Below are 24375 nucleotides of genomic sequence, written 5' to 3' on the forward strand. Positions count from 1 at the left end.
GTTAAAAACTTGGGAGTTTGTTTGAATTGCATGAGAAAATGTCCAAATATTGCATAATAGAAGAGTAATGTGCATACTAGGAAAGTCCTGTTAATAAATCCTGGTTCCCTAACCCCATTTGTACCATTCCTGGAATATTTTTGCTGCAGCAGCTGTCTCTTTTTCACCCTCCACTGCCTGTAGATTGTCTTTCCAGCCCTTCGATGTTTTCATTAATGTATTTGAGTCCTTGTGCTGCTCATGGTGCTTCTGTATCCAGCCGCCCTCTCTATCTTGTCTTTCTGAGCCTTCATGTCTATTTACAGCTCTGTTTTTCTGCTTGTTAAAAGCTTTAGATGATTAACTCTTTGTAAACTGTTGCTCAGTTGTCAAGTGCCTCACTGTCAGGACTGCTGCCCTCTGCATTCCCAGCTGGTCTTCTGACTTTCTGGGATGGTAATGAGCTAATGGCAAAGCTCATTTTTGCCAGCTGCCTTCAGATAGCTGTTTTGGGCAGATGCTATGTTTTAACCTGTGTTTGCAAACCCAGCTTCTACTGAGAGCATTACATCTGAACTCTGACAATTATGGTGTAAAGCAAAATCCACCTGAGAGAACTGCAGTAAGTGGAACTAGAATGGAAGGAATGTTGACTGGAAAGACAGAATTGCACCTTAAACAGTTTTCACTACATTGTAAATAGGAATGGACTGGAAAACCAGAAAAATAATTTTTTGAATGTTGTTTGGATTTTGCAAGAGTGAGGTTTATTGTTACAGAGAAAAAGTATCAGGGAAAGTATTGAACTGAAAGGAGATCAGAATTAACTGACAGGTAGCATGTGCTACCTGATATATTTATCAGTAAGTCTCTTGAACTCTATTTGTTAGTTAAATTACATAAAGGCCAGTCATACTACTAATGGCTGCTGGTGAAGAGTGGTGTTTACAACAGTACCCCTTAGATTTGTCCTAGCATATCCTTTTTCTAGTCTTGGACTTCTTTCTCATTTTTACTCAGGGTACGACTAAAAATATTTTCCAGAGCAGGCTGCACATACATCACTGTGTTTTGGATTTACCTGCCTCTTCTTTTCCTATTTACACCAAGGGCTTCTACTGCCAAAACAAAATAGAAATATGTACTGGGGTTTAGCATGTGCCTGTAAAACACTTTACTGTGGAGCTGGTGTTTTCCTCATTGGTATGAAGCTTACTAGTGCGAGAAGTCCTATGGAATGATAAGCCCTGTCTGTAAAACATACATTTAGCGCCAAAACTTGTGAAACAGAAGCACTGCTGCTTTTAGTTTCAATTTTAAAAATTGGATCTTAGCATACTCAAAAGGTCTGTAAGAAAGGCTTCCAGGAAGTATCAATAGTGAGCTGGCTTTTTTAGAAGTTACCCTCAGTCCTATAAATGCCAGCCGTTTAACTTTGGAAAGATTTATGCCTGTTACAGAGGCCACCGTGCCTGTTCTGAAGCCACCGTGCCCGGCATTTTCGGCCCAGCTGCGCAGAAGGCAGCCCGGCGGGACTTGTGCTTCTCGCCTGTGTCCCAGCAGTGTTCCGAGCCCTGCCGAGGCTGCTGGAGGCGGCAGCCCCGGCGCTGTTCCCGCTGTCCCTGTGGTGTGGAGCCTGCCGGGAGAGGGAGGGCCCGGCCCGCTGCCCGCTGCCGGACAGGAATGCACGGGGCGGCTTCGGGAGCACGACCGGCTCGGGAGCGAAGTTCTGGAGTGCAACTCTTGCCCCGAACTGATGGGCTGAACAGCACGGAGAGACCCTGGGCCCGTGAGGAAGCTGCTGGGAGCGCGATTCGACGCGGAGGACGATGAGATTCCCCCAAGACTACAAGTCCCAATGTGCAGTACTGCTCCTGCGGTTGTGTAACCCTGGCCCGGGGGAGGTGAGGGGCAGCCAGGGCTCCTCTCCCACGCAGGCCAGGGCCAGAGCCGTACCCGGGCAGTTCTCTCTGCAGAAGGTAAAGTGCAGGCTCTATGAGCACCAGATGCTCCGTGCCCGAGGGGTGTGCACAGCCCTTGGCGACGCACGATGTGTTGGGACTTGAAAACACCTCTCCACGAGCAGCCAGGGAGCAAGAGGGAAATTTATTGCTGGGACGGCAGTGGCATTGCCACAGCCCTGCTTCTCTGCCAGGGGAAGTTGTGCTTCCTTTCCTCACGTTTTCTGTGTAAGAAAAATGGAAATTTCCCTGGGCAGCAGTGTTGGTGGTTGGCCGCTAAACTTATTCTCTAGTTGTAGAAAGCGTCTGGGAACAGAGGATCGCGAGTGTGCACAGTGGCTGGCAGTGTGACTGCAGCCCTTTAGTGAGAGCACAAGGTCATTCAGTCCTGGGGTGCAAACACAGCCTTGTCCTCAGGAGGGAACACCGAGCCCTATGGAAGAGTGAACCGAACAAGGTCTCTGCCTGGCCGGTCCCTGTCGCAGCACCTCCCGCCTGGTCCTTTGACAGCGCCCTTTGGGCCGCGCTTTTGTGCATGTGGGCCCAGGGTGGACAGACAGCACCACCCGGAGCTGAGGGGGTGAGCTCCCCCGGCCTCCAGCGGGCTGTCGATGCCCGAGTGAGGCTTGGCAAAAGCTCTTCGGGTCCCCAGCTGCAGGGAGGAGTGTTCGCTGCCGAGCTGTGCCTGCCCTCCTCCCCTGCCCTCTACGCGAGCCTGTCCCTCGCTGCGGCTCAGCCGAGCGTGCTGTGGGGCCGCCCGGCCCGCGGAGCCCGGCGTTCCCGCTCCCTGTGCCGCCTTGCTCCCCGGCTGCCCTCCCCAGCCCTGTCCCGCTCCCCCGGGCCGGCACCGCGGCCGCCACGTGGCGCCGGGGGCCGCGCCGGCCCGTCCCGCTCCCCGCTGCCGCCGGACGGGGCGGGCCCGGCCCTGCCGCCGAGCGGGACCCGCGCTGCCCCGGGGCGGGGCCGGCCTGGGCTGTCCCGGCGCCGCTCCGCACGGCCGGACCCGCTCCGCCCGCCAGCCCGGCCCCGGCCCCGGCCCCGTCGCCCATGGAGAGCGCGGCCCGGCGGCGGCCCGGCAGCTGGAGGCAGGGGGGAGGTTCCCCCGGCGGCCCCGCTCGCCCGTAGCCCGGCGGGGCATGGCCAGGATGCCGGCCTGGGGGATCCTGCCCGTCACGCTGCCTGCCTTCACCATCACCGGCATGTGGATCGTGTGAGTGCCGCGGGGTCGCCGCCAGCCCCCCGCCCACGGGCATTGGGGCCGGGGCCTGGCCCCGATGCTGCGGGATAACTGAGGGCCGGGGGTTGGAGGATGCTTTAGGCTGGGATGCAGCGGCCAGGAGGCTGCGGAGAGCCGCTGTCCCCGCTCATATTGGGGCACTTCTGGACACTCAGGGGCTTCTACACCCCGCTAAACCCGCACAGCCGCCCTGCGTGGTCCCCACGTCCCCTGCAGCAGCGCTGGCATGTGCCTTCCTCTCCTTACATCCCTGACACCCTGCGGAATCGCGTGCCCCTGTCCCGGCGTGAGTGCGGCTGGCGCTCAGGTGGCACGGGAAGGGCATCAGGAGCCGTGCCCAGCACTGCAGCACCGGGGCTGGAGTCGTACCCGGGCGTCCGTCCCATGTGGGGGATGGATGGAAGGGCCTTGTGCTAGGAGTAGAGGCTGTCACTTGGGTGAACAGTACTAGTCCAGTCCAGTAGTCCCTTTCTCAGGCCTTAACACTGGTGAGCAGGGGATGAAGGACTTTTTTGAAAAGCACCAAGAGATTCAGTGTAGGTGATGGGACTTCCTGGGGTGTGGGATGGAGTAGATGTACCCCATATGCATTCAGGTTCCTCCAAGAGCTTCCCCGTGAGGTATCACTGGTCCTACTTCACAGCAAAGCACTGAATGTTGAACCTGGTGCTAGGAACTTATGCTCCAAGATTTTTCCTCAGGCACTTTGCAAAGCATGGGCTGTCTCCCATGAGTGACCCTGGGGGGCAGATGCCCCTCTGGACCAAAACAGCACAGGCCAAAGTTGCTGCTTGTGTCCTCGCAGCCTGAGCTACCCTGGAGCGGCCCTTTTGGAGACTTCTGGAAAAGGTTGTGCTGGGAGATGGCTCGGTGAAGAGTCTGCTCCTTGGTGTCTGGGGTTGCTGTTCCTTGGTTTCCCCCACCTGTCCTGCTCTTTGCTTCTGTTCTGGGATCATCCTTTTTGCAGCCCATCTGTTCCATGGCCAGGTTGGGAAGGACAGGAGTTTTCATACTGGTGTTGGGGCCTATTTTTAACCTGAGCTGTTCACTGCTGCCAGTGATTTGGACAGCAGGATGCTGCCCACTGCTGTGGCTGCCTGGCAGGAGGGCTTTTTGATGGCTGGGGTGGGGGCCATGGGGCTGAGACCCCTTGGAGTGGAGCAGGATGCATGTCTGAGACCCCTTGTTATGCTCTCTGAGACACAACAGTGACTCTGCAGTGAAATGCTTGATGGAGCTGATCTGCCCATAATGCCCTCCCCACCCAGTGGCTGCTTTTCCAGACCTCCTCTAGCTCCATCGCTGGCCAGCTGGGGGCTGGGGAAGCTCGGCAGAGCCAGCGCTGTTGGGTGGCACCCGGCACAGCTGTAGGCTGGTGCACAGCCCTGATGCCAGGGAGGCTCTGTGACAGGGCAGTCCCCAGAGCCTGTGGAGCACAGCAGCACAATGGAGAAGAGGCCCCACAGAAGCAGCTGTGCTGAACTGGAGCAGGAGGTGGCTCTCAGCAGGGACAGGGGTACAAGGCAGGGGAACCTGGTCCCAGCAGCGGGAGTTCTGCAGAGCATGTGCTCGTGCACTTGTTTTTCTTTTTCCTGCTTTGTGAAGCTGGGAGGTGCCACAGGATGAGCGCTGGCTCCTGGCAGGCAGTAAGGGCTTGTATCCTCTGCTCTGGCAGCTGGTCCCTGGGGCTGCTCTGGGTGTTGGCAGGAAATGGGGATGCAGGGAGGCAGGTGGCTGTGATAACCCTGTTTTCTCTTCTCCAGATATGCCATGGCACTGTCCAACAACCACATCTGTCCTGTCCACAACTGGTAAGACCTGGAGGGAAGCAGGGGCTTTTTGGCACATCTGGGCTTGATTAAACACCTCATAATGCCAAGTCCTTCCATACCTGTCCCATTTGAAGTATGCCAGGCTGTGCCAGACCACTGGGTAGCTGAGGCACTCACTGCACCATGACTGTGCTGAAGGGGGGTTGGGGATGATGGGAGAGGTGGGAGCATTAAAGGGGCACAGAGCCACCTTCTCCCATAGCAGACATGGAGGTGATGGGGTGCAAAAGCCACAGGGCACGTGCCTCCTGCTGAGCCGAGGGGCTTTTGGGAGCAGAACAGCTTGGGGAGGAGCTGCTGTCAGGGCTGGGCTGCCCTCCCTCCCCTGCCCAGGCTCTCCTGTGCTAATGGCTGCTCTGGTGATCAATCCAGCCTCACTGCAAACCAGGCGGGGAGAAGGAGGCCATTGAAAAAACACAGCACGGAGAAAGTATGAAAATAAGTGGTCAGGGAATTACAGAGCGCCGTGTGTCTCCATGGAAAAGGTTGTGACTTGCTTGCTTGAGGCTAAATCCGGCAGCGCCAGGGGGATGGGATGGTCCTGCAGCACCCGGACACCCCAGGGGCAGAGCTGCCTGCAACACCCCCAGATGGAGAATGAGGCGTGGAAGAGACAAGGGCTGGGAAAAGAAACACTGTTTGGTCTCTTGGCAACTCCTGCAGGGTTTTTGGCTTGTAGCGTGGCCTTAAAAATCTGCCCAGAAAGATCCATGTTAGTTTAATTCTTGCTGGAGTGTTTGAAGAAGTGAAGAAAAAAAAAAACCTGCTGCCATTTCCTGCCTGATGGCTGATTCTGCCCTGAGAAGAATGTGTGTGTCGGGTTGTCTCTGCTGCACAGCCAGCCCTTAATGACGAATAATGCTTCCCGGCCTTGGGCTGCTTGCTTTAAACAAAATAATAATAAAAAAACCCCTCCCAAACCAAACACGGCCCCAAGAGCAGCCTTTGAGGAGGCCGTGGGGCTCCATGCCTCGCCTGGGTTTAGTGGTTGGAAAACAAAGCTACCAGTAAACTGAGGAGACTGAAAAAACACCAGAGGCCAGCCCAGCCCTTTCCAAAAAAGGCTTTTTTAACCGTGTGCTTGCTGCATAGCCGGAGGTGGTGGATGAGCAGCCTGGGTGAGGGGCAGGCTAGCACTGCCCCCCTCAGCTGCCCCCACAGCACTGTTCCCCCTCAGTCCCCCCCAGCATGGGACTTGGGGTGTCTGAAGGGGCCCTTTGGGCTGAGAACCTTGCACTCACAGCCTGTGGTGTGAGCAGGGGGTGCCACTGCGCCAGCAGGCAGAGGTGCTGGATGCCTGGGTGATGCTGCTGCAAAGAGACACCCAAAAACCCACTTCCAGTGTGTGCCAGCTCCTGGGAGAGCTGTGAGGGTGAGGGGCATGAGCCCCTGCAGTGGGAATTCGGTCAGGGTTGCAGGCAGCAGCCGTGGTACAGGAGAGGCTGATAGGAGCTTGGGGTGCCTGGGCTCACGGGGTCCATGGGTGCAGGAGGTGCTCCCAGGGCACTGCAGTGGGTGCAGGCAGCAGAGCCCTGCCCAGCCAGCTGTGCTGGGACTACCCTGGCTGCACTGCTGGTGTGCCTGGCTCCAGGGCACCTGGGGGCTGGCTCTGCTCACGGTGTCCCTCAGGCAGTGCCTCCCAGCTCCCTCCCTCCCTCCCTCCCTCCCGCCCTCCCTCCCACGTGTGGTGGCACTGCCTGGGGGGTGCTTGTGGCTGTGGGGGCCATTTCCACACAGCTCAGCATTCTAGCCCATTCCCTGCAAAACTGGAACTGTCAGTGGCTGCATGCCTGGCTTTGCCCGTGCTTCTGTCCCAGGAATATGTCAGGGGGCTGGCAGGTGGGTGCTCCTGCTCCTGTCTGGGTATGGGGCTGCCAGAACACCCTGAGCCCTCACCCTGGCCTGTGCAGTCTCTGCCCTGCTGTGGCCTGTCCCTCACAGCCTCTCTGGGTGAGCAGCAGAGCCAGCAGGAAAGGAACAGGCTGTGGAAATGCAGGTGTGATGCGCATGTTGGGCAGTGGGTCACTCCCTGGAGGGTGTGGGCACATCCCTGGGTTTGGGCTGCACTCGCTGCAGAGCAACTTGCAACTCAGCTGCCCTTGCAGGGCCTGTGGGCAGGAGACAGGAGGGTCCTGGGCAGCATCTCGGCTCTCCTAACCTGTCCCTCTGCTGCTGCAGGAGTTACAACCAGTCGTGTGACATGGATGGCCCCAGCTCCTGCTGCACACTGGATCACATCCCCCTCGTCAGGTGAGCAGCCTCAGGGTGGGAGCACGGGCAGAACTGCTCTGAGACCCCTCCAGGGCAACCCAGGAGGGTGTCCTGGGGAGGGAGCCAAGCACACACCCCAGTGCCCCCTGTCTGAGGGCTCCGTGGGTCTTGTTTGTCCCCACAGCAAGTGTGGCACCCTGCCTCCTGAGAGCTGCTTCTTCAGCCTCATCTGCAGCCTGGGCTCCTTCATGGGTAAGTGCCTGCTGCCGGGGAAGCAGGGCCAGGAGAGGCTGCCCTGCAGCCACCCTGGCATGGGGCAGCAGTGGGATGAGGGGGGCCGCAGACAGGGGCATGTGACGGGGCTGTGTTTCCCTCCGCAGTCATCCTGGTGGGACTGCTGCGCTATGCCCACCTCCTGGAGCGCCTGGGGCCATCCCTCCTCAACACCCTGGGGCTGGCCACTGGCTGGGTCTGCGCTGCTGGCCTCACCATGGTTGGCAACTTTCAGGTAAGGCATCTCCTTAGGAGTCCCTGGGGTAGGGGGGCAGGAGAGGGCCTTGGCTGGAGCGGGGCAATGGCTGGATAGGGTTTGGGGTGGTTGTTTTGGTCCAGTGACCCATCCATGCAGTCCTTCCCTCCCCCTGAGTCAGTGCTGTGCTTCCCGGGGAGCTGGGAGTCCTCTTCGTGTATTCATCGTTCAAGTCCAGATTAAGCCGCTGGGTTTGGTTTAACCCTTACCTGAGCCCCTTCTGCACTGTCTGTCCTCTCCATGGTCATGTTCTGGGGCAGGGACATGCTGTTCAGGCTGCTCCTGATCCTGCCCAGGGGGTGACACCAGGAAACTGTCGGGGCAGAGCCTGTGCTCACAGGGACCGGAGCGGGCCCGGGCTTGGCAGCACACGGCGGTGCTCAGCCCCTCCTGCATGCCAGACACCGGCCTCCTGGCAGCTGCCTGTGGCAGCCAGGCCCTCCTGCTGGAAGGGAGGCTGCTGCCCACACCAGCCCCAGGAGAAGCTTTTCAGGCCCCAGTCGCCCTTGTGCCCCAGCTGTAGTGAGCGGCACTGGGCTGTGACCCTCACCAGGGGTGCAGGCGGTCCCTGATGGTGCTCAGGGCAGAGGGCAGCCCCTGCCCCTGGGCACAGCAGGGCTGCTGGCCCATGGATAAAAGAAACAGAGCTCTTTGAGATCCCAGCAGTAGATGCTGGATCCAAGTCTGCTCTTCAGCCAGGAGTGAGGCACAGGGTGAGCTGCCTGGACCTGCTCCCGGCACTGTCTGCACCCCTTCCTGGGCAGGAGTCCAACTCCTGGAGCAGAGTTATGCTGTGATAGGCAGTGTCCCAGGGGATTGGCACTGATGGTCTCTTCCCCACAGGTGGATCACGCCAAGGTGCTACACTACATTGGGGCGGGGGTGGCCTTTCCCACCAGCATGCTGTTCCTGCTCCTGCAGTCCATCCTCACCTACCGCATGGCCAAAACCCGAGCACAGTACTGGACCGGCCATTTACGTAGCATCCTCACCATTGTGGCCTTCTTCACCCTCGTCTTCAGTATCCTGAAGGGTGTGGGAAGAAGATTGGGAATAGGCTGGTGAAAGGTTGTCCTCGTGGTGGGGTATGTACCCCATATCCTCTATCCTTTGGTCTGGCAATGAGGCACGGTGCCAGGAGAGGAGCTGGGCAGGGCACTGGGGGTGGGCAGCTCCCTGCAGGTGTAGGTGGAGGAGCAGCAGTACCAGGGCTGGGCAGGGGCTGAGGAGGGGGAGGGATGCTGGTGGGTGTCTCTAGGGGTGCTGGGATGCCCCAAACCAGCCCTGCCCTGGCTGCAGCCCAGCCACCACTGCAGGCTCCAGTCACACACCACCCAGGTCTGGTTAATTGTTGGGTTTTTTTAATGGGACAAAGCTATTTTGAGCCCTTGGCAATGCAAAGTCCATCTGGGTTACCTCTCAGACCGAAGCTGAGTATAAAAGTGCTGTGTGCAGGTGCCGGGTGCAGGGCAGCACCTCTGCCAGACAGAGCTGCTGGGCACTGGCCAGCCAACCTGCCCATGGGACAAGGAAGGGCTTGGTAAACAAGTACTGGGGTCTGCAGGCACTTTACCAGGGAGGGAGGGCATGGCATCAGGTGGGCTGGAGCTCAAAGAATGGTCCCAAGTGTGTGGCTGGGGAGTGAGGAGCATGTTTGGGACTGAGGTTAGAAAAAATTGGGAAACACGGTAATGATTATTGGGCAGAGAGGGGAAAAAGCATGCAGTGTCCATGGATCCCAAAGAGACAGTCTGGAGTCTGGCTGAGGTGAGCAGCATAAGAGGAGCTTGGGGGTGCTGGCAGGCCTGGCACGTATCAGAGGGTCCTGCTCTGTCAGCACAGCAGGCAGGCAGGCTGGGAAGCAGGCAGGGAGCTGGGAAAGGCAGGACTGCCACAGGGCCATGCCAGCTGTGAGGGACAGGAAGGGCATGTAAGGACAAGGAAGACAGGACTGGTGCACATCTGCTATGGCCATCGTGCTCTGTAAGCTCCGGGGACTGGCAGTGGGCAAGTGGCGAGCTGTGGTGTGGACAGTATGGAAAAGGTGCTGGGATCTCTCCTGATGGGATTGTGGGAGTGAGCAGAGGGCTCTACAGTGTACAGGTCAGGTCCCTGCCTCTGCAGCGCTCCCAGATCTTGGTCTCACTTGCAGAAGGCATGGTACTACTGGAGGCTTCACCTGGAGGGCTGGGGGATGTACATGCCTCCTCCCCACATCCGCAGTAGCTCTTGAAATAGGTTTTCCTGGAGATTTTTGGTGGGGATGAGAGAAGGATAAAGAAATTCTGGTAGTGGTAGGATCGGGAGAAGTGGGAGCAGGCCCCCTCTCTGGGGTGGGCCAGCCTGCAGCTCAGAAGGACAGGAGGTGCTGCAGGACTGGGATGCAGCAGTCCAAACCCTGTTTCAAAGGCTGAGTTTTACCGTCCTTAACTGCATCCTGTGGGAGGATGGGGACCACCAGCCTGGCTTGTGAAAGAGGCAAGGAATGTGGGGAAGTTGATGCATCTGGGAACCTGGCTTGCATTGAGACCTGCAGCCTGAGCTCCTCCTGCCCTGGCCTCTTCAGATAATCCCAGCCTAGCATCAGTGCCGTGATGAACCAAGGCTGGTTTGAGCATGTGTGCCACTGCTTCACCCATGCCAGGGCCCTCATGGTGGGGGTTTCTCAGTGTTAGGAGTGGTGATGTGTTTCCTGCAGAGGATGGGTACTCACATCCACCCCAGCACATGGTCCTCCATGGGGTGGTTGGGGTTCAGCTGTACTTTCCTTGACTGGGATACCCTCAGGTGGGGTGTTCTTCATCCAGGAGAGCTTTGTGCTACAGCATGTGGCTGCCTTGTGTGAGTGGATGTTCATCATTGATGTCCTGGTTTTCTATGGCACATTCACCTTTGAGTTTGGGGCCATCTCCACAGACACCTTCCTGGTCCTGCTGAAAGCCAGCCGGGCCCCCAAGAGTTACAAAGGCGAGAGCAGCCTGTCCAGTACAGCCCACATCCACAGCCACGTGGAGGGCCTGGCTATGGCCTGACCCCCACAGGAGGCAGCCCACAGTGGAGACCCCAAACTGGGCTTTGACAGTGACTCCCTACCTTGAATATCTCTGAAAACCCCGCTGTCGTGTGTGTGTGTGTGTGTGTGTGTGTGTGTGTGTGTGTGTGTGTGTTTATGTTTCTGTGTGTACTCGTGGGCCTGCGGTGCCTTCCACTCTCAGCGGGAACTGTGTCCAGCATTCCTCTGGCAGCTGCTGCCCCTGCAAGAGCTGTCCCCTCCCTGCCCACAGGGTTTGGGGTCACTGCTATGGTGTGGGGATGCCAACCTGGTGCTACCAGCAGAGCCAGGATTTGCCCCTGAGCTGCTGGGATAACCTGGTCTGGGTCGGGCTGCTGCAGGCAATCATGCAGAGGCTTCCTGCTGGAAGGGACATGGGGGAACGGGGGGCTCACCCTCCCCTCACCACGCAAGCCTGGTGTGCTGGAAGGGGACAAGATCGCTCTTCCGTCCTGGACAGGGGTACGGTTCAGCTGAACAAGTCTTCTAGCTGGCTACTGTGACTGTCAGAGGAGCCAAAAACACTGGGGTGCCCTTTTCCTTCCTTGGGAAGTGGCTGCACTGCCAGTCTCCCTGCAAACCCCAGTCAGGATGTCTCTCCCTGCCTGCCCTCATGGGTGTCTCACTCTGCTGCAGGATGACACCAGCAGTCCCAGCTGGACTGTGCTGACCCCTCCACACCAGGTCTCTCACTGCTCAGGGCCTTCTATGCCATCAGTCAGTGACTTTCCCCACATTTTTTCAGCTTTGAGAATTGTTGAGGCATGTTTCACCTCCCTGGTCACAGCATTCCTCTGCTTCCAGCTAGTTTGGGAAATGAGTCTCCAAATTTCCCACCATACGGGGGATGTCCTGCAGGCACTGTGCCTGCAGAGCAGTGGACTTCTGCTCTGTGCCACTACCAGCCGCAGCTGTCCCAGGGAGTGCAGCCATGGAAAGGGGAAGTGCTTCTGTAGGAACAGAGGAAGCGTGTGCCCCATTCTTCTGGGGCTCCCAAATCCGTCCTCTGGTGCCTTGGCCAGTGCCTGCCTGGTGGGAGCCCATCCTGCTCAGCTGCAGCATCCTTGGGCTGAGGTGCTGCCCAGGGTGTCCTGGGCAGGGGGTTGGGGTGTTGAGGGGTATGAGTGCTGTGTGTGCATGTGTGTGTATGTATCGATCTACAAATATATATATATATATATATATATATATATACACACACACACACACACACACACATACATATATGTATATAAAATCCCCTTGTCCCCGGAGAGGGGCATTTACTACTGCTGCTGCTGCTGCTGCTGCTGTGCGCATTGATCAAGTTGGGCTTTCCTATTTGCCCACCTTTTCCAAACCGGCCTGTAAAATCACCAGTATACGTAGTTCAAAGAGGAGCCTTTCTGACTTTTGTATCTAATATATTTTTTAAAAAGTATATATAAAGACAACAGTGAATTTACAATAATAAAAGTGAAAATCAGCCATGGGTGAGGCAGATGGTCCTTCCCCGCTGGAGTAGCAGCTGGCTTTGGGAATGGGGTGAAGGGTCCTGTCCCCACCCCGGAGGAGAGCCATGAGCCCGGGGCTCGGTTCCCTGACCCGCATGCCAGCCAGGTGGCGGATAGGCGATGTCGCCGCCATGCAGCAGCCTGGAGATGCCCGTCCTTTCGGGGGTCCCCTGGCCCGCCCTCCCGCTGTCTCCGCCGGGCGGAGCCGGGTCCGGGAAGTCCCGGGAGGCGGAGTCGGGTCGGGACTTTCCCGGTACCGCGGCCGGGGCGCGGTGGCCGGCCTGAAGCTGGGGTGAAGGTAAGCGGCCGGGCCGGGCCGGGCTGGGGGTGCCGGGGGGACGCGCCCGAGCGGCGGCGGGAGAACGCTAACCAGGGAAAGGGAGCTGAGCGGTCCAGAGGTTTAAAGTTCCTGTGCTTGGGCTGCCCGTCCCAGCGGAAGGGTCCTGGGCTCTCTCTCGCTCCAGCAGCTACGCCGGTCCCTGGTTGCCTCTGGGCCGCCCATGCGGCCAGCTGGGGTAAGGGATGTTGGGAAGATCCAGGTTGGAGAGACAGTTGCTGTCTTGGAGGGGAGAGGAGATACCAGGTCCCAGCGCTGGTACTTACACCCTTCTCCCTGCCGGTGGGGAAGTTCCTTATTTTTTATGTTGCCGGTGGGTTCTGCCCCATCCTGCAGCTCTCCCTCTCGCGTCCTGTGCCCTGCCTGCGCTGGAGCAGGGCTGGCTTGCTGCCCGCTCTGAGAGGAGTCACGTCCGTGCCCGCAGGCTCGACGAGCTCTAGCCCAAATGGAGCCGTGGGCACCAAGGCGGTAGTGGTACTGCGGGAACAGTGGAAACTGGAGAGAGAGAGACAGCAAATGCCGGGCTGACGCTGGGAGGGGTTCTCTGGAGGCATACAGCCAGATTAATAGTTCATAACAGCAGAGGAGCTGATTTACAGGCCCTTAGAGGAGAAAAGCAGAAGATCAGTGGGTGGTTGGGGTTTGCCAAAACCAACTTGATAGCCACAATGGGAGTAAAGGCATTTTATGCAGAGATATACAAATGGCTTCAGTGCTCAAAGGCAGGCTGTCAGGAGAGGAAGGCTTAGGAAGCTTTCAGGGAGAGGATTTCTCTCTGCCATGCTTGCTGGTCGAGGACTTCATTTCCAGGAAGGGTCTCAGAGCAAAATCACTGTGAACGTGATATGAGAGAGACTCAGCAGCCTCTTGCCAGTAGCTGTTGGGACTCCAGGGATGGAGCAGAGCACAGGATTTGTGCAGAAACAAGGCCATGTATTTAGGGCCATTGTTTGCAGGTGTTAGCAGACCCCAGGGAAATCAAAATGCGAAGGGAAGAGTGTATCAGAGGAGCAGCCAGCTGAGTGGCTGGAACATGTCAGCTGTACACTAACGCAGTTCAGAGCAGGGCTGCACTCCTGCGTTTCTGGAGCACCCTTTCCCATGGCTACTAAACACTCCTGCCTCAGGCTGACGTATGTTTCCCTCCTGCCTGCAGGGCATCAGCTCGGCAAGTCAGCCGACTGTCATGGGAGGAAAGAAAATAGCACCTGAATTACTAGGTCACGTTCAAGGAGCTGCAGGCATGGAAGAATGGCTTTAACTCACACTGCTTGCCAAATGCTGGCCCTTAATTGAAGCAGTCTGGCTGGCACAGGGAGGCTGTGCTATCTGGCAAGGGTGCTGTGGCAGTGCTGCACTCCAGGCAGGGAGCTGGTGCTGCTCTGGGCAGTGCCTTGCAGCTGGATTTCTGCTCTTTCCCCCCATTCCCAGCAATGCCCAGAGAATTCTTCCTGAACCTTAGGAATGTGTGAAGATGGGGAGGAATTAGCTGAGCTAATGAGGTGTGCACTTCAAGCCCATGATTCAGGGCAGATGTGTTGGGTATGCTACTGCTGGAGGAAGGAGAGATGCATTCCCTTCTGGGATGTGTGGGGGATAAAAGTGTGTGCTACACTCCTAGGGGAAACCCCAAGGCAGGGGGCCAGAAAGGCATGCTGCTTGGCACAGGAGGCAGGACTTCACCTTGAGAGCAGGTCTGAGGTTGCCTGAGGTTGCTTTTCCAGGAACAAGGAAGAAGGTGGCACCATCTCTGCTCAGCAAGCAAGGTGGGCTTCCTGCAGCACACACTGCACAAGTGTGCAGGAATATGGCTGGCAGCCTCCAGAGAGCCAGAGCTGTGTGGGATGGGGAGACACAGGCATGACACCATGACATTCTTTAGTCATGCTGTTTGCTGCAACAAGTGGAAGTGTCCCAGGCAGCAGTGAGCGAGCTGTGAAAATCCGTCAAGAGGGAATGGAGCTGATGCCACGGGAGAAGAGGACTTGTGCTACTCAGGGGGCACAGTCCATTCTTATGGGCTCCTCCACCACACTCAGTGGGTAGGGTAGGTGACTTTCCCAGCACACTGAGGAAGGTTGGTTGTCCCTTTGTTCACCTCTCTGGAAGATCTGTGCCAGCAGATGGGGTGGCTGACTGGTGGTGGCAGGCTGAAGCTGTCCAGGTGGGATGATCGGTGGGATCCTGACAGCAGGTAGTGTGCTGCTTCTTACAGACCAGCAGGGGATTGTGTCCATGTTCCTAGGCCTTTGAAAGCCCCTGCAGAATGGCAGGAGGAAGGTCTCCACCTCATTTTGCAGTGCTGAATCTCTACCTTCACCTTCCTTGCACCCTCCCCTGCACTTGCAGGTCCCACAGACCCCACATCCCAGGCTGTACAGCTGCCCGGGATGCATCTCCGTGCTTAGGCAGCAGGCCAAGCGGAAAAAACCTCGGGCTTGGGGTCACAGGGCAACCCCTTTGGAAGACTTGAGTGGCTGAAAAATCTTGAAAAGGCTCTGTTCAGCTTCTGAAGAATATGAGTCACGCACGGATTGAACAATCCCCTTCCTTCCCCTCTTCTCCCACACACCCAAAATCCCCTGAGTGGGACCTGCAGCAACCACTGATTCAGAAATTCATGGTATGAGGGCATCATATACGGGATTTTTTTTTTCTTTTCATTGGTTAGTGAGAAGAAATGCGGAGCGTGCCCGTAGGTTGTCCTCTGATCCTGCCCCTTTGCTAGAAGTCACCGGCGGTTTTCTGAGGTCGGGCAGACCTTGGTCCCAGCGGAACTCCTGTCTGTGGTACTGCAGTCCCTGTGGCCATGCTGGGGCTGGACGGGTTGCTGAGACCAGCCTCTTCCTCCCCGGTGAGTAGGAGGGTGTGAGTGTTGTGAGCGGCCGGGAAGCGCCCCTGCTGCTGTCAGTGCCTTGCTGGGGTCGGCAGGAAGCGGCCAGTGCCGAGTGCTGGGGCGGTGGGAGATGCTCCCACAGGGAGCTCTGGGACTGCCGCTTCCACTTTGAAGCCAGTGGGAAGGAGGCAATGGGAACACGGATAGCGAATGCCTCTCTCAGGCCACCTTCGGGGGAAGGATGCAGGGGCTGCTGTGTAAGCTGAAACTGGGGAGAGGGAAAGCACCTCTTTGGGTGCCTGTCAAGGGGCCGCAGACTCTGCTTCGGTCTGCGGAGTCCTGGAGAGATTCCCCTGTCCAGGGGGGAGCCAATGGGCTTGGGGACGGCACTTTTGGGGCGACTCCTGTTTGAGTCCATAGGGGCTTGGAGACGACATCCCGGTGCGGGAGACACATCCCGGTGCAGGATAGGATGATGTGGGGTAGGGAGCTTGGGGCACCCAGGGGCTGCTGCGGGGCTTTCTGGCGCGGGCGGCTGGTTCCGGCCGTGCTGCACTGCAGGTCTTGCTGGAGAAGGGCTGATGGCAGCGCAGCGGGGACTGGCACCCGTAGCGGGACAGGCGGCCGGGAACGGAGAGGGGAAAATCCCTCCCTACTCCCGGGGGGAAAATACGGCACATCTGACGCCCCGGAGCTGCCAGGCAGCGCCCGGGCGAGAATGGCCTGGGGAGACGGGCGGGAGTGCTCCGGGATTTCCAGCCAGCCCGGGGCTCCGGGTCCAAAATTCCCAGGCGAGGAGGGGACAGCCTGTCCCATTGTCCCGGGCGGGCGCAGGAGCAGCCGGGCCGAGCCTCGCCCCGCTGCGAGCCGAGCCGGGCCGAGCCTTCCCGCGTCCCGTGCCCCGTGTCCCCGGTCCCGTGCCCCGAGCCGGGTCGGGCCGTGCCCCGGGCGGGGCGGGGCGGGCCGGTGACGCGCGGTCCCGTCATTTCCCGGCTCGGCGGGGTTTCTAGGGACTTTCCGGAGCGGCGGTGCCTTCCTGCAGCCCCGCTCCCCGCTCAACCCCGCTGTCCCCGCAGGCCGGCGGCCGGCCCCGCGCCGACATGGACGAGCAGTTCCAGCCCGTGAGTGCGGCACGGATCGGATCGGCCCCGGGGGCTGTCGCTGCCTGGCCCCGGCCCCGGAGCTGGGCAGGGGACAGTGCCCGACCCCACGGGTGGGGTGGGAGGTGGGGGTCTGTGCCTGCTTCCGTGGTAGGAGGTGGGAGGGTCTGTGTCAGCCCCCAGGGTGGGCACTGAAGGTTCTGCACCTGCCTACGTCTCTTCCCGGGGGGGGGGAAGGGATCTGTACCTGCCCCGATGGGGTTCTGCGACAGACTGCCATCACCCACCCAAGGTAGTTGGGGGATTCCAGCCCCAACACAGTCATCACACTCATCTTCCCTCCCACCATCTAGTGCCTGGATGGGATTGATTATGATGACTTCAGTTTTGGCTCCCACATGATGGAGCAGAAGGAGCCCCTGATGGAGACAGGTAAGGGCCCCTCTGGCTGTACCCTTCCAGGGGTTCCCAGTTGCAGTGGAGTTTCCCAGCAGGTTGACTCACGCCTCTTAGTTCCCAGAAGCACCACAGGCTTTGCCCTTACTGGTCCCGCTGTGGGCTAGCTGGGAATCCCTGCCCCGTGCCACCAGCATGGGGCTTGTTCCATCTGGCCCTGCTGCTCAGCCTACGAGGGACTGCCAGGTTGGGCTGTGACCTCCTGGGTGTCCCTGTTCCCCGAGTGATAGAGTATCCTCTGGCCCTCCCCTCCTCTTCCTGCTACTCTGACTGCTGTTCCCAGCTGGCCTGTGACAGCACAGGGTTTGGGGACTCTGAGGACCCCCATGGGACAGACAGGGATCATATCACCTTCAATACTGTCCCTTTATCTCCAGCATCCTTAGTGAGAACATGCACTTTGGTTATCTCATGTTTCTCATTGGTACCTCTCCTTTCTGTCCTCCAGTGGAAGGTCCCTACCTTGTCATTATTGAGCAGCCAAAGCAGGTAAGGACACCACCTGGGCAAAGACAGGTGTAACTGTCACCTGCTGCTCTTGTGGCACCAGCCTTTGGCCACCCTTGGCTGACGCGCTCTTTGTCTCCACAGCGGGGTTTCCGATTTCGGTACGGCTGCGAGGGCCCTTCCCATGGGGGGCTGCCGGGAGCATCCAGTGAGAAGGGGCGCAAGACCTATCCCACTGTCAAGGTGAGCGCTGCCATGGGAAGGGGATGGAGCGGTGTCTTCAGCCAGTGGTGCATGAGCATCAGGAGGGAGCCTTGAAGGAAGGAGGGGAAATTTATAATAAAGTCTTGTGTGTCTTCCGGTGCTGGAGGGATGGGAGGGCTGCAGCAGGAGGGAGGGGTGGTGGCCATGGGGAGGGATAACAGGGATATGTAGAGAATCCTTCAGACTCCTGGCTTATTGTACCTGACTGCCATCTCTTTCTTCCCTGCAGATCTGTAACTACACAGGGATGGCCCGGATCGAGGTAGACCTGGTGACGCACAGTGACCCTCCCCGTGTGCACGCCCACAGCCTGGTGGGCAAGCAGTGCAACGAGGCTGGCAACTGTGTCACGATCGTGGGACCGAAGGACATGACTGCTCAGTACGTGCAAGGAGGACCCAGGGTGGCCTCTTGCCTCTGTGAGGTGGCTGTGGGTGCTGCCTGCAGCTTATGAGATGGGGAGAAGATAGGGGTTAGTATACCCTGGAGCTGGGTTTGCTGGATGCGGTCAGGCATGTATTTAGACAAGTTCATTGTTACAGCTCTGTCTCCTTAGCATTTTGCCTGTCTCTGTGTTTTGACACATGCAGCTTATTTTGAGCTTCTGTCCTTGAGGTTGCAGCTCCCCAGTTTTGCAGATGACTTTTGAAGTCAGCCTGAGTCACAGGGTTATTCTGCAACTGCTGCAGTTGCTCTTATATATCCATCCCTGGCTCAGCTCAGTACCATTTGCATTCCTCTCACCTTCAGTCCTCCTGGTCTTGTCTTTGACAGCCCTTTGGACTTGTCACCTGTGGGAACCCAGAGTTTCTGGGGCTCCTTTCCTCTTCTCTGTGGTTGCTCCTCTTCAGCTGCACACACACTGATTCCCTGCTGCCTGAGTGGCACCACTCTTTGCTCAGGTCATTCCCCGCTGCAGGAGTATGTGCTCCTTTGGGCTTGCTGCTCCTGGCCTTAATGCTTCCAGATCCCAGCAGGTTCTCTCTTCTTCAGGTTCAGCAACCTGGGTGTGCTCCATGTCACCAAGAAGAATATGATGGAGATCATGAAGGAAAAGCTGAAGCAGCAGAAGATGCGCAACAGGAACCATCTGCTGACAGGTGAGGGCAGCCTGGGGACTTGATGGGCTTTGGCACCGTGGGCTGACAGCTGCGGGCTGGGATTAGTGTGGGGCTGGGCTGGGCAGGAAGGGGACCTGTAGCACTGTCCCCCCATACAGCCTGGTGGTTTGTCCCTCTGCCCTGGCAGAAGTGGAGCTGCGTGAGATCGAGCTGGAGGCGAAGGAACTGAAGAAGGTGATGGACCTGAGCATTGTGCGGTTGCGCTTCACCGCCTACCTCCGTGACAGCAGTGGGAACTTCACGCTGGCCCTCCAACCTGTCATCTCAGACCCCATCCATGACAGCAGTGAGTGTGGGGCCAGTCCAAGAAAGGGATGGGGCAGGAGGGGGTAAGGATTTCTGTGCAGTGACTCCCAATACCTCTTGCTCTGCAGAGTCCCCTGGAGCTTCCAACCTGAAGATCTCACGGATGGATAAGACAGCAGGCTCCGTGCGGGGAGGAGACGAAGTCTACTTACTGTGTGATAAAGTTCAGAAAGGTAAAAGCCATTGTCTCCAGACAAAACCTTCTGGAAGCAGGAGAGGTCCGGGGCCCATGGGTGGTCAGGGGTCTGTGTCCTTGGAGCCTCTCTGGGGCAAGGAGACAGGTGGTGCCAGTGCCACTTCTCTCCCCAGATGACATTGAGGTGCGTTTCTATGAGGATGATGAGAATGGCTGGCAGGCCTTCGGAGACTTTTCTCCTACAGATGTGCACAAGCAGGTACAGGGGAGGTGGGGAGTGTCCTGTTTTGTTTCAAGGCAGATGAATGTCCTGTGGGGTGAGGTAGCCCCATCTCCAACTCCAGGGATGAGCAGAACCTCATTTCCATCATGTCCTGCCTACAGTATGCCATTGTCTTCCGCACACCCCCCTACCACAAGCCCAAGATCGACCGTCCTGTCACCGTCTTCCTGCAGCTGAAGCGGAAGCGGGGAGGGGATGTGAGTGACTCCAAGCAGTTCACCTACTACCCAGTGGTGGAAGGTGAGCACCACCCAGGCAGGCTGGCATGTCCCCTGCTGCTGGGGCTGCCTCTCACCCTGCTGCCCTTCTCTCCCCACAGATAAGGAAGAAGTGGAAAGGAAACGCAAGAAAGTCCTGCCTCAGTTTCCTCAGCACTTTGGTGGTGGCTCGCACATGGGGGGGGCCGGTGGGGGGGCCGGGGGCTTTGGCTCTGGAGGAGGTGAGTGGTGATGCCTCTTCCCCCTCCTCTCTCAGGTGACTGAGGTCTGGCCCCAGGGGCTCCCTTTTGCTCACCCATCCACCGCCTTGCCCTGCAGGTGGGAACCTCAGCTTCCCATACTCCCCTGGGCTGACCTACAACAGCATCTACTCATCTGGCCCCCACCCAGTGGGGAGCTACCAGGGGGGTGTGCAGATGAAGGGCCCCGAGGCAGAGGGGCCTGGGAGCGACAGGCAGGCACCTGCAGAAGAGAGCACATACTGCAAGGAGCTGCAGAAGCACGGTAGGAGGGGCTGAGCTTGAGGGAGGGCTGGGGCACATCACTCAGGAGAGGAGGTGTGGACTGGGGACCTTTTCGGGTTGTGTGCTGCTCCCCACACCTGGTGGATGCAGAAGGGTGGATGAGGCTACTGCTCCTGGAGGTGACATCCTGCTTTGCCCCCCAGCCCAGCTGTGCCAGCTGTGGATGCTGGCGCTAGCCCGTCGCAATGCCCATGCCCTGCTCGACTACTCGGTCACCGCCGACCCCCGCATGCTGCTGGCAGTCCAGAGGCACCTGGCCGCGTCACAGGATGAGAACGGAGACACGTGAGAACACGAGGGGTTTGAAGGGAGGGCATGGGGGTCTTACACCATTATGAGGGCTCTGAGGGCAGCAGGGAGTACCTGGAGAAGCATGGAGCTGAGCTAGGGGCCATCTCACTCTCTCTACAGGCCTTTGCATCTCGCTATTATCCATGAACAGACAGCAGTGATCAAGCAGCTGATTGACATCATTGTTAGCATCCCCAGCCAGCAGATCATCAACATCTCCAATAATCTGCAACAGGTACATGTTTTTCAGAGCAGCCAGTTCTTCTCTCCCTGGGAGTAGTTCCTGACTCCCGTTTTCCAACCCTGGGGGCTCCTGTCGCTGCTCTTGTTGAGGGGAGCCTGCAGATCTGAACAAGCTGCAGCTACTAGAGAGAATGGTGCTGCAGGACTTGGTTCTTCTTGTGCACGCTGCTGAGGATGTGCTGCTGTCCTGCAGACGCCACTGCATCTGGCAGTCATCACCAAGCAGCCCCAAGTGGTCCAGCTCCTGCTGCAAGCCCGCGCTGACCCAACCTTGCTCGACCGCTATGGCAATTCCCTGCTGCACCTGGCACTCCAGGCTGGCGATGAAGAGATGCTGAGGACACTACTGGCTCACCTGGGCTCAGCTACCCCTTATCTGCTCCGCCTGCCCAATTTCCATGGTGAGTGTGGCTCAGGGATGATGGGCAGGACCGCAGTGGTGCCATCATGGGCTTGGCCAGAAGGCTGCTGAGCCTATCCCCATCTTTCAGGCCTCCTGCCTGTGCATTTGGCTGTGAAGGCAAAGAGTTTGGCTTGCCTGGACCTGCTGGTCAGGACAGGAGCAGATGTGAATGCAGTGGAGAGGCAAAGTGGGAGGACCCCACTGCACCTGGCTGTGGAGATGGAGAACCTGAACATAGCCACCCACCTGGTGAAGAAGGTATGGAGTGGCTGTGGGACAGGGATGGGGTGCAGCGTCCTACTGGCTCCTGGCAGAAGTGGGGGCTCCCCTGAGGCCTTGGGGTGACAGGGTGTAGGAGGAGCAGTGCCCAGGCAGTCCATCCTCATGGCCTCACACCTTTCTTAGCTGGGAGCAGACATCAACAGCCGGACTTTCGCTGGGAACACCCCCCTGCACTTGGCTGCTGGCCTGGGCTCCCCCACCCTCACCAAACTCCTCCTTAAAGCTGGTAAGGCACTGCCCTTCCTCCTTCCCTCCCCATATCTCTGGCTTCCTGTGCTAGGTGGTGCCAGGCACAAGGTCAGATCCATGGACCGGGCTCATGCCACCCTTTCCCGACAGGGGCAGATGTTTTGTGTGAGAACGACGAGCCCATGAGCCTATCCTCATCAGAGGCCAGTAGCGACACAGACACTGACCCTGAGGAGCAGGAGCTGGCCATGGAGCTGGGGGAGCCAGCCCTGCCTGCAGAGCACAGCACCACCTCCAAGCTCTCCACACAGGGACACTGGCAGGCAGGGCAGAGGCAGCGCCGCTGCCACACGTCCCTGGACCTGACTCGGAGCCAGAAGGTGTGTGGTGCACCGGGACAAACTCGTGCGTGTTTCTTTTGGAAATGTTTCTACACAGGCCATGGCATGGATGGGGCAGTCTCTTCTCCAGGAGATGCTCCTGTGAGGATGTCTGTGCTCCTCTGTGTCCTGCAGAGATCCAAAGTGTGAGGAGGGAGTGGGGGATCTGGGCAGTCCTTTGGAAGATTGACACCCATGTCTGTCTGCAGGTGCGGGAGATCCTTCTGCAGGCTTCCCAGCAGGGGCCCGAGACAGAACTGCCTACTGCCCCCCAGCCAGGTGAGCCTCCCCTTCCCCACCCCCAACTCAAAAGCACCACACCTAGGCAGGGTAACACCCTCCTGACAACAAGGAGGGCAGCCTGTGATGGGGGTACCTCTTCCACACAGGGAAGGTCTTGTCACTGGACAGTGAGGCACTGCAGGGGCTGGAGCAGCTGCTGAACCAGGACTGCAGTGGGTCAGACTGGATCGAGCTGGCCAAGCGCCTGGGGCTGTGCAGCCTCGTGGAGACCTACAAGGACACGCCCTCGCCCAGTGCCAGCCTCCTGCGCAGTTACGAGGTCAGTGCCTGGTTGGGGTGCCTTGCCCCCGCTGCCTGTCCGGCCATCAGCCCTACTCAGTGCCCTCTGTCCACAGCTGGCAGGTGGCAGCCTGGGGGGACTGCTGGAGGCACTGGACTCTATGGGGCTCCACAACGCCGTGAGGATGCTCCACAAAACCGAGGCACTGGAGAAGCTGCAAACCACAGGTACAGAGTGAGGGCTGGGGCTGGTGGGCAGGCAGTGTCTCTGCTGCCTCCCTGTTGCCCCATCACTAAGAGCAGCCGGGGATTGCTTTGCAGAGCTGAAGGAAGACAGTGCCTACGGCAGTGAGTCGGTGGAGGAGGGGCAGGCGCCTACATTAGCCCTGAAGCCAGGGGGTGAGCTGCCCCCCAGCCAGCAGCCACAGGTGCACTGAGGAGCCAGCCAGCAGCCCCTGTGACCACACAGGGAGCTGCACTGCCCTTTGCCTTGCCCACGCAAGTGCCTTCTGGACTTGGGGTCCGGCTGCCTGGACTCAGGGGGATGGGATGCAGCTGGCTCCTGCCCGTCTCTGCTCTTATTTAATGATCCCTCTTCTGAATAAAAGGACACAGGTTCCATTAGTCTTTGCCTCTCTCTAGCCCCAGCAGTGAGCTGGGCACTAACGCCCCTGAACCCTGCCTGGATCTGGAAGTCTGGCAGCAAGGAGACAGCTGCCAGCCCCTCCTCAGCATCCCTCAGTGGCAGGGCTGTCCCCAGCCATAGGGAAGAAACCACAGCACACCCAAGAAGTGAAGAGTGAGTTTTACTTCAGTAATGGAGAGAAGAAGCTGTACAAAGGTTTTTTTTTCCCCCCCCCCAACTCCCAAGCCACCTGGGGCAAGGGTGGATTTTCTTTTTCTTGGTTTTTTTGGTCTTTTTTTTTCTTTTTTTTTTTTTTTTTTTTGCAATAGACTCAAAAGAGCAGAATAAAAAGTTTTGACACATTCGCAAAGTCAGTGCTGAAACCAGCCAGGTCCCAGGCGGCTGAGAACTGCACATGTGCCAGCCCCTGGTCACAGCCCTTCACTTTGCCTGGACCCCTTTCTGGACAATCCTGCAGCCGTGCTCATCAGTTGCCCCTTGCTCTGGACAATCATTCTTCAGTCCACTCTGAAGTGGTGAGGGCTGTCTGAGCCTGCCCCTCATTTTGGCAAGGAGGGAGCCTGTTGCTGAAGAAGCAGCTGCACCACTGCCGCTGCAGCACGAAGACTGCAGCACTGCAGACCAGGCTTTGCTGGCAGCCTCTGAGGCCCCAGCCATACATTGGAAAAGAGATGGGAAGAAAAGCTGGCTCCAGCCTGTGCTGGATCCATAGGGCAGGGGAACACCCCTATATCAACCCTGGCTCCAGGGGTCACCACCCCACGGGGAGTACTTACACACTGCTGCCCAGCATGCCTTGGGTATGATGCTCACACCCAGGTTCCTGCAAATGGGGCCAAGCTGCCAGCAGTGGGGAGCGGGAAATGGGGGTCATGAAGCACCGGTGCATCAGCCTCCCATGCAGCCACATGTGCAGCAATGGGTGCTGCCATCTCAAGGCTGCCTCCTTGGTGCTGAGAGCCACAGGGCTGTCACCCTGAAGGGTTGCTGGTGCTGAAGTGGAGCTGGGGAGCAGGCAGCAGCAGTACACACAGTAGCCCACGCTCAGCTTGCTGCAGCGCGGGGGCATGGGGAGCTGGATTGCCCCCTGAGTCCTT

The 24375-nt window shown here is 58.3% G+C and overlaps 2 protein-coding genes across 5 annotated transcripts; both read left to right on the plus strand.

Annotated features, from left to right (window-relative positions):
• Nucleotides 1-1656: 1656 nt before the first annotated feature.
• TMEM150A (transmembrane protein 150A) lies at nt 1657-12284 on the plus strand. Of its 2 annotated transcripts, none has more exons than XM_058841766.1 (7): nt 1657-1958; nt 4941-4988; nt 7188-7259; nt 7405-7472; nt 7601-7728; nt 8593-8770; nt 10537-12284. In XM_058841766.1, exons 2-7 carry the CDS (start codon nt 4948-4950, stop codon nt 10779-10781), a joined length of 732 nt encoding a protein of 243 aa, XP_058697749.1. In that variant the 5' UTR covers nt 1657-1958; nt 4941-4947; the 3' UTR covers nt 10782-12284. The 2 variants fall into 2 exon arrangements, with proteins under 2 accessions (XP_058697749.1, XP_058697751.1); XM_058841768.1 differs by lacking the exon at nt 1657-1958 and adding an exon at nt 2877-3150.
• Nucleotides 12285-12464: 180 nt separating this feature from the next.
• Nucleotides 12465-23256, plus strand: NFKB2 (nuclear factor kappa B subunit 2). 3 transcript variants are annotated; one of them, XM_058841731.1, is made up of 24 exons: nt 12465-12592; nt 15303-15485; nt 16478-16588; nt 16921-16999; nt 17472-17512; nt 17615-17713; nt 17964-18115; nt 18728-18834; nt 18983-19141; nt 19230-19334; nt 19471-19556; nt 19682-19820; nt 19900-20019; nt 20117-20302; nt 20466-20607; nt 20734-20848; nt 21050-21257; nt 21348-21517; nt 21665-21767; nt 21881-22110; nt 22320-22389; nt 22500-22672; nt 22749-22860; nt 22954-23256. In XM_058841731.1, the coding sequence occupies exons 2-24, from the start codon at nt 15441-15443 to the stop codon at nt 23067-23069; spliced, it is 2868 nt and encodes a 955-aa protein (XP_058697714.1). In that variant the 5' UTR covers nt 12465-12592; nt 15303-15440; the 3' UTR covers nt 23070-23256. The 3 variants fall into 3 exon arrangements, with proteins under 3 accessions (XP_058697714.1, XP_058697715.1, XP_058697716.1); XM_058841732.1 differs by having other exon boundaries at nt 16544-16588; XM_058841733.1 differs by lacking the exon at nt 16478-16588.
• The last annotated feature ends 1119 nt before the right edge of the window (nt 23257-24375 follow it).

This window comes from Poecile atricapillus, chromosome 6 (assembly GCF_030490865.1).
Source record: "Poecile atricapillus isolate bPoeAtr1 chromosome 6, bPoeAtr1.hap1, whole genome shotgun sequence".
Classification (NCBI taxonomy): Eukaryota; Metazoa; Chordata; class Aves; order Passeriformes; family Paridae; genus Poecile; species Poecile atricapillus.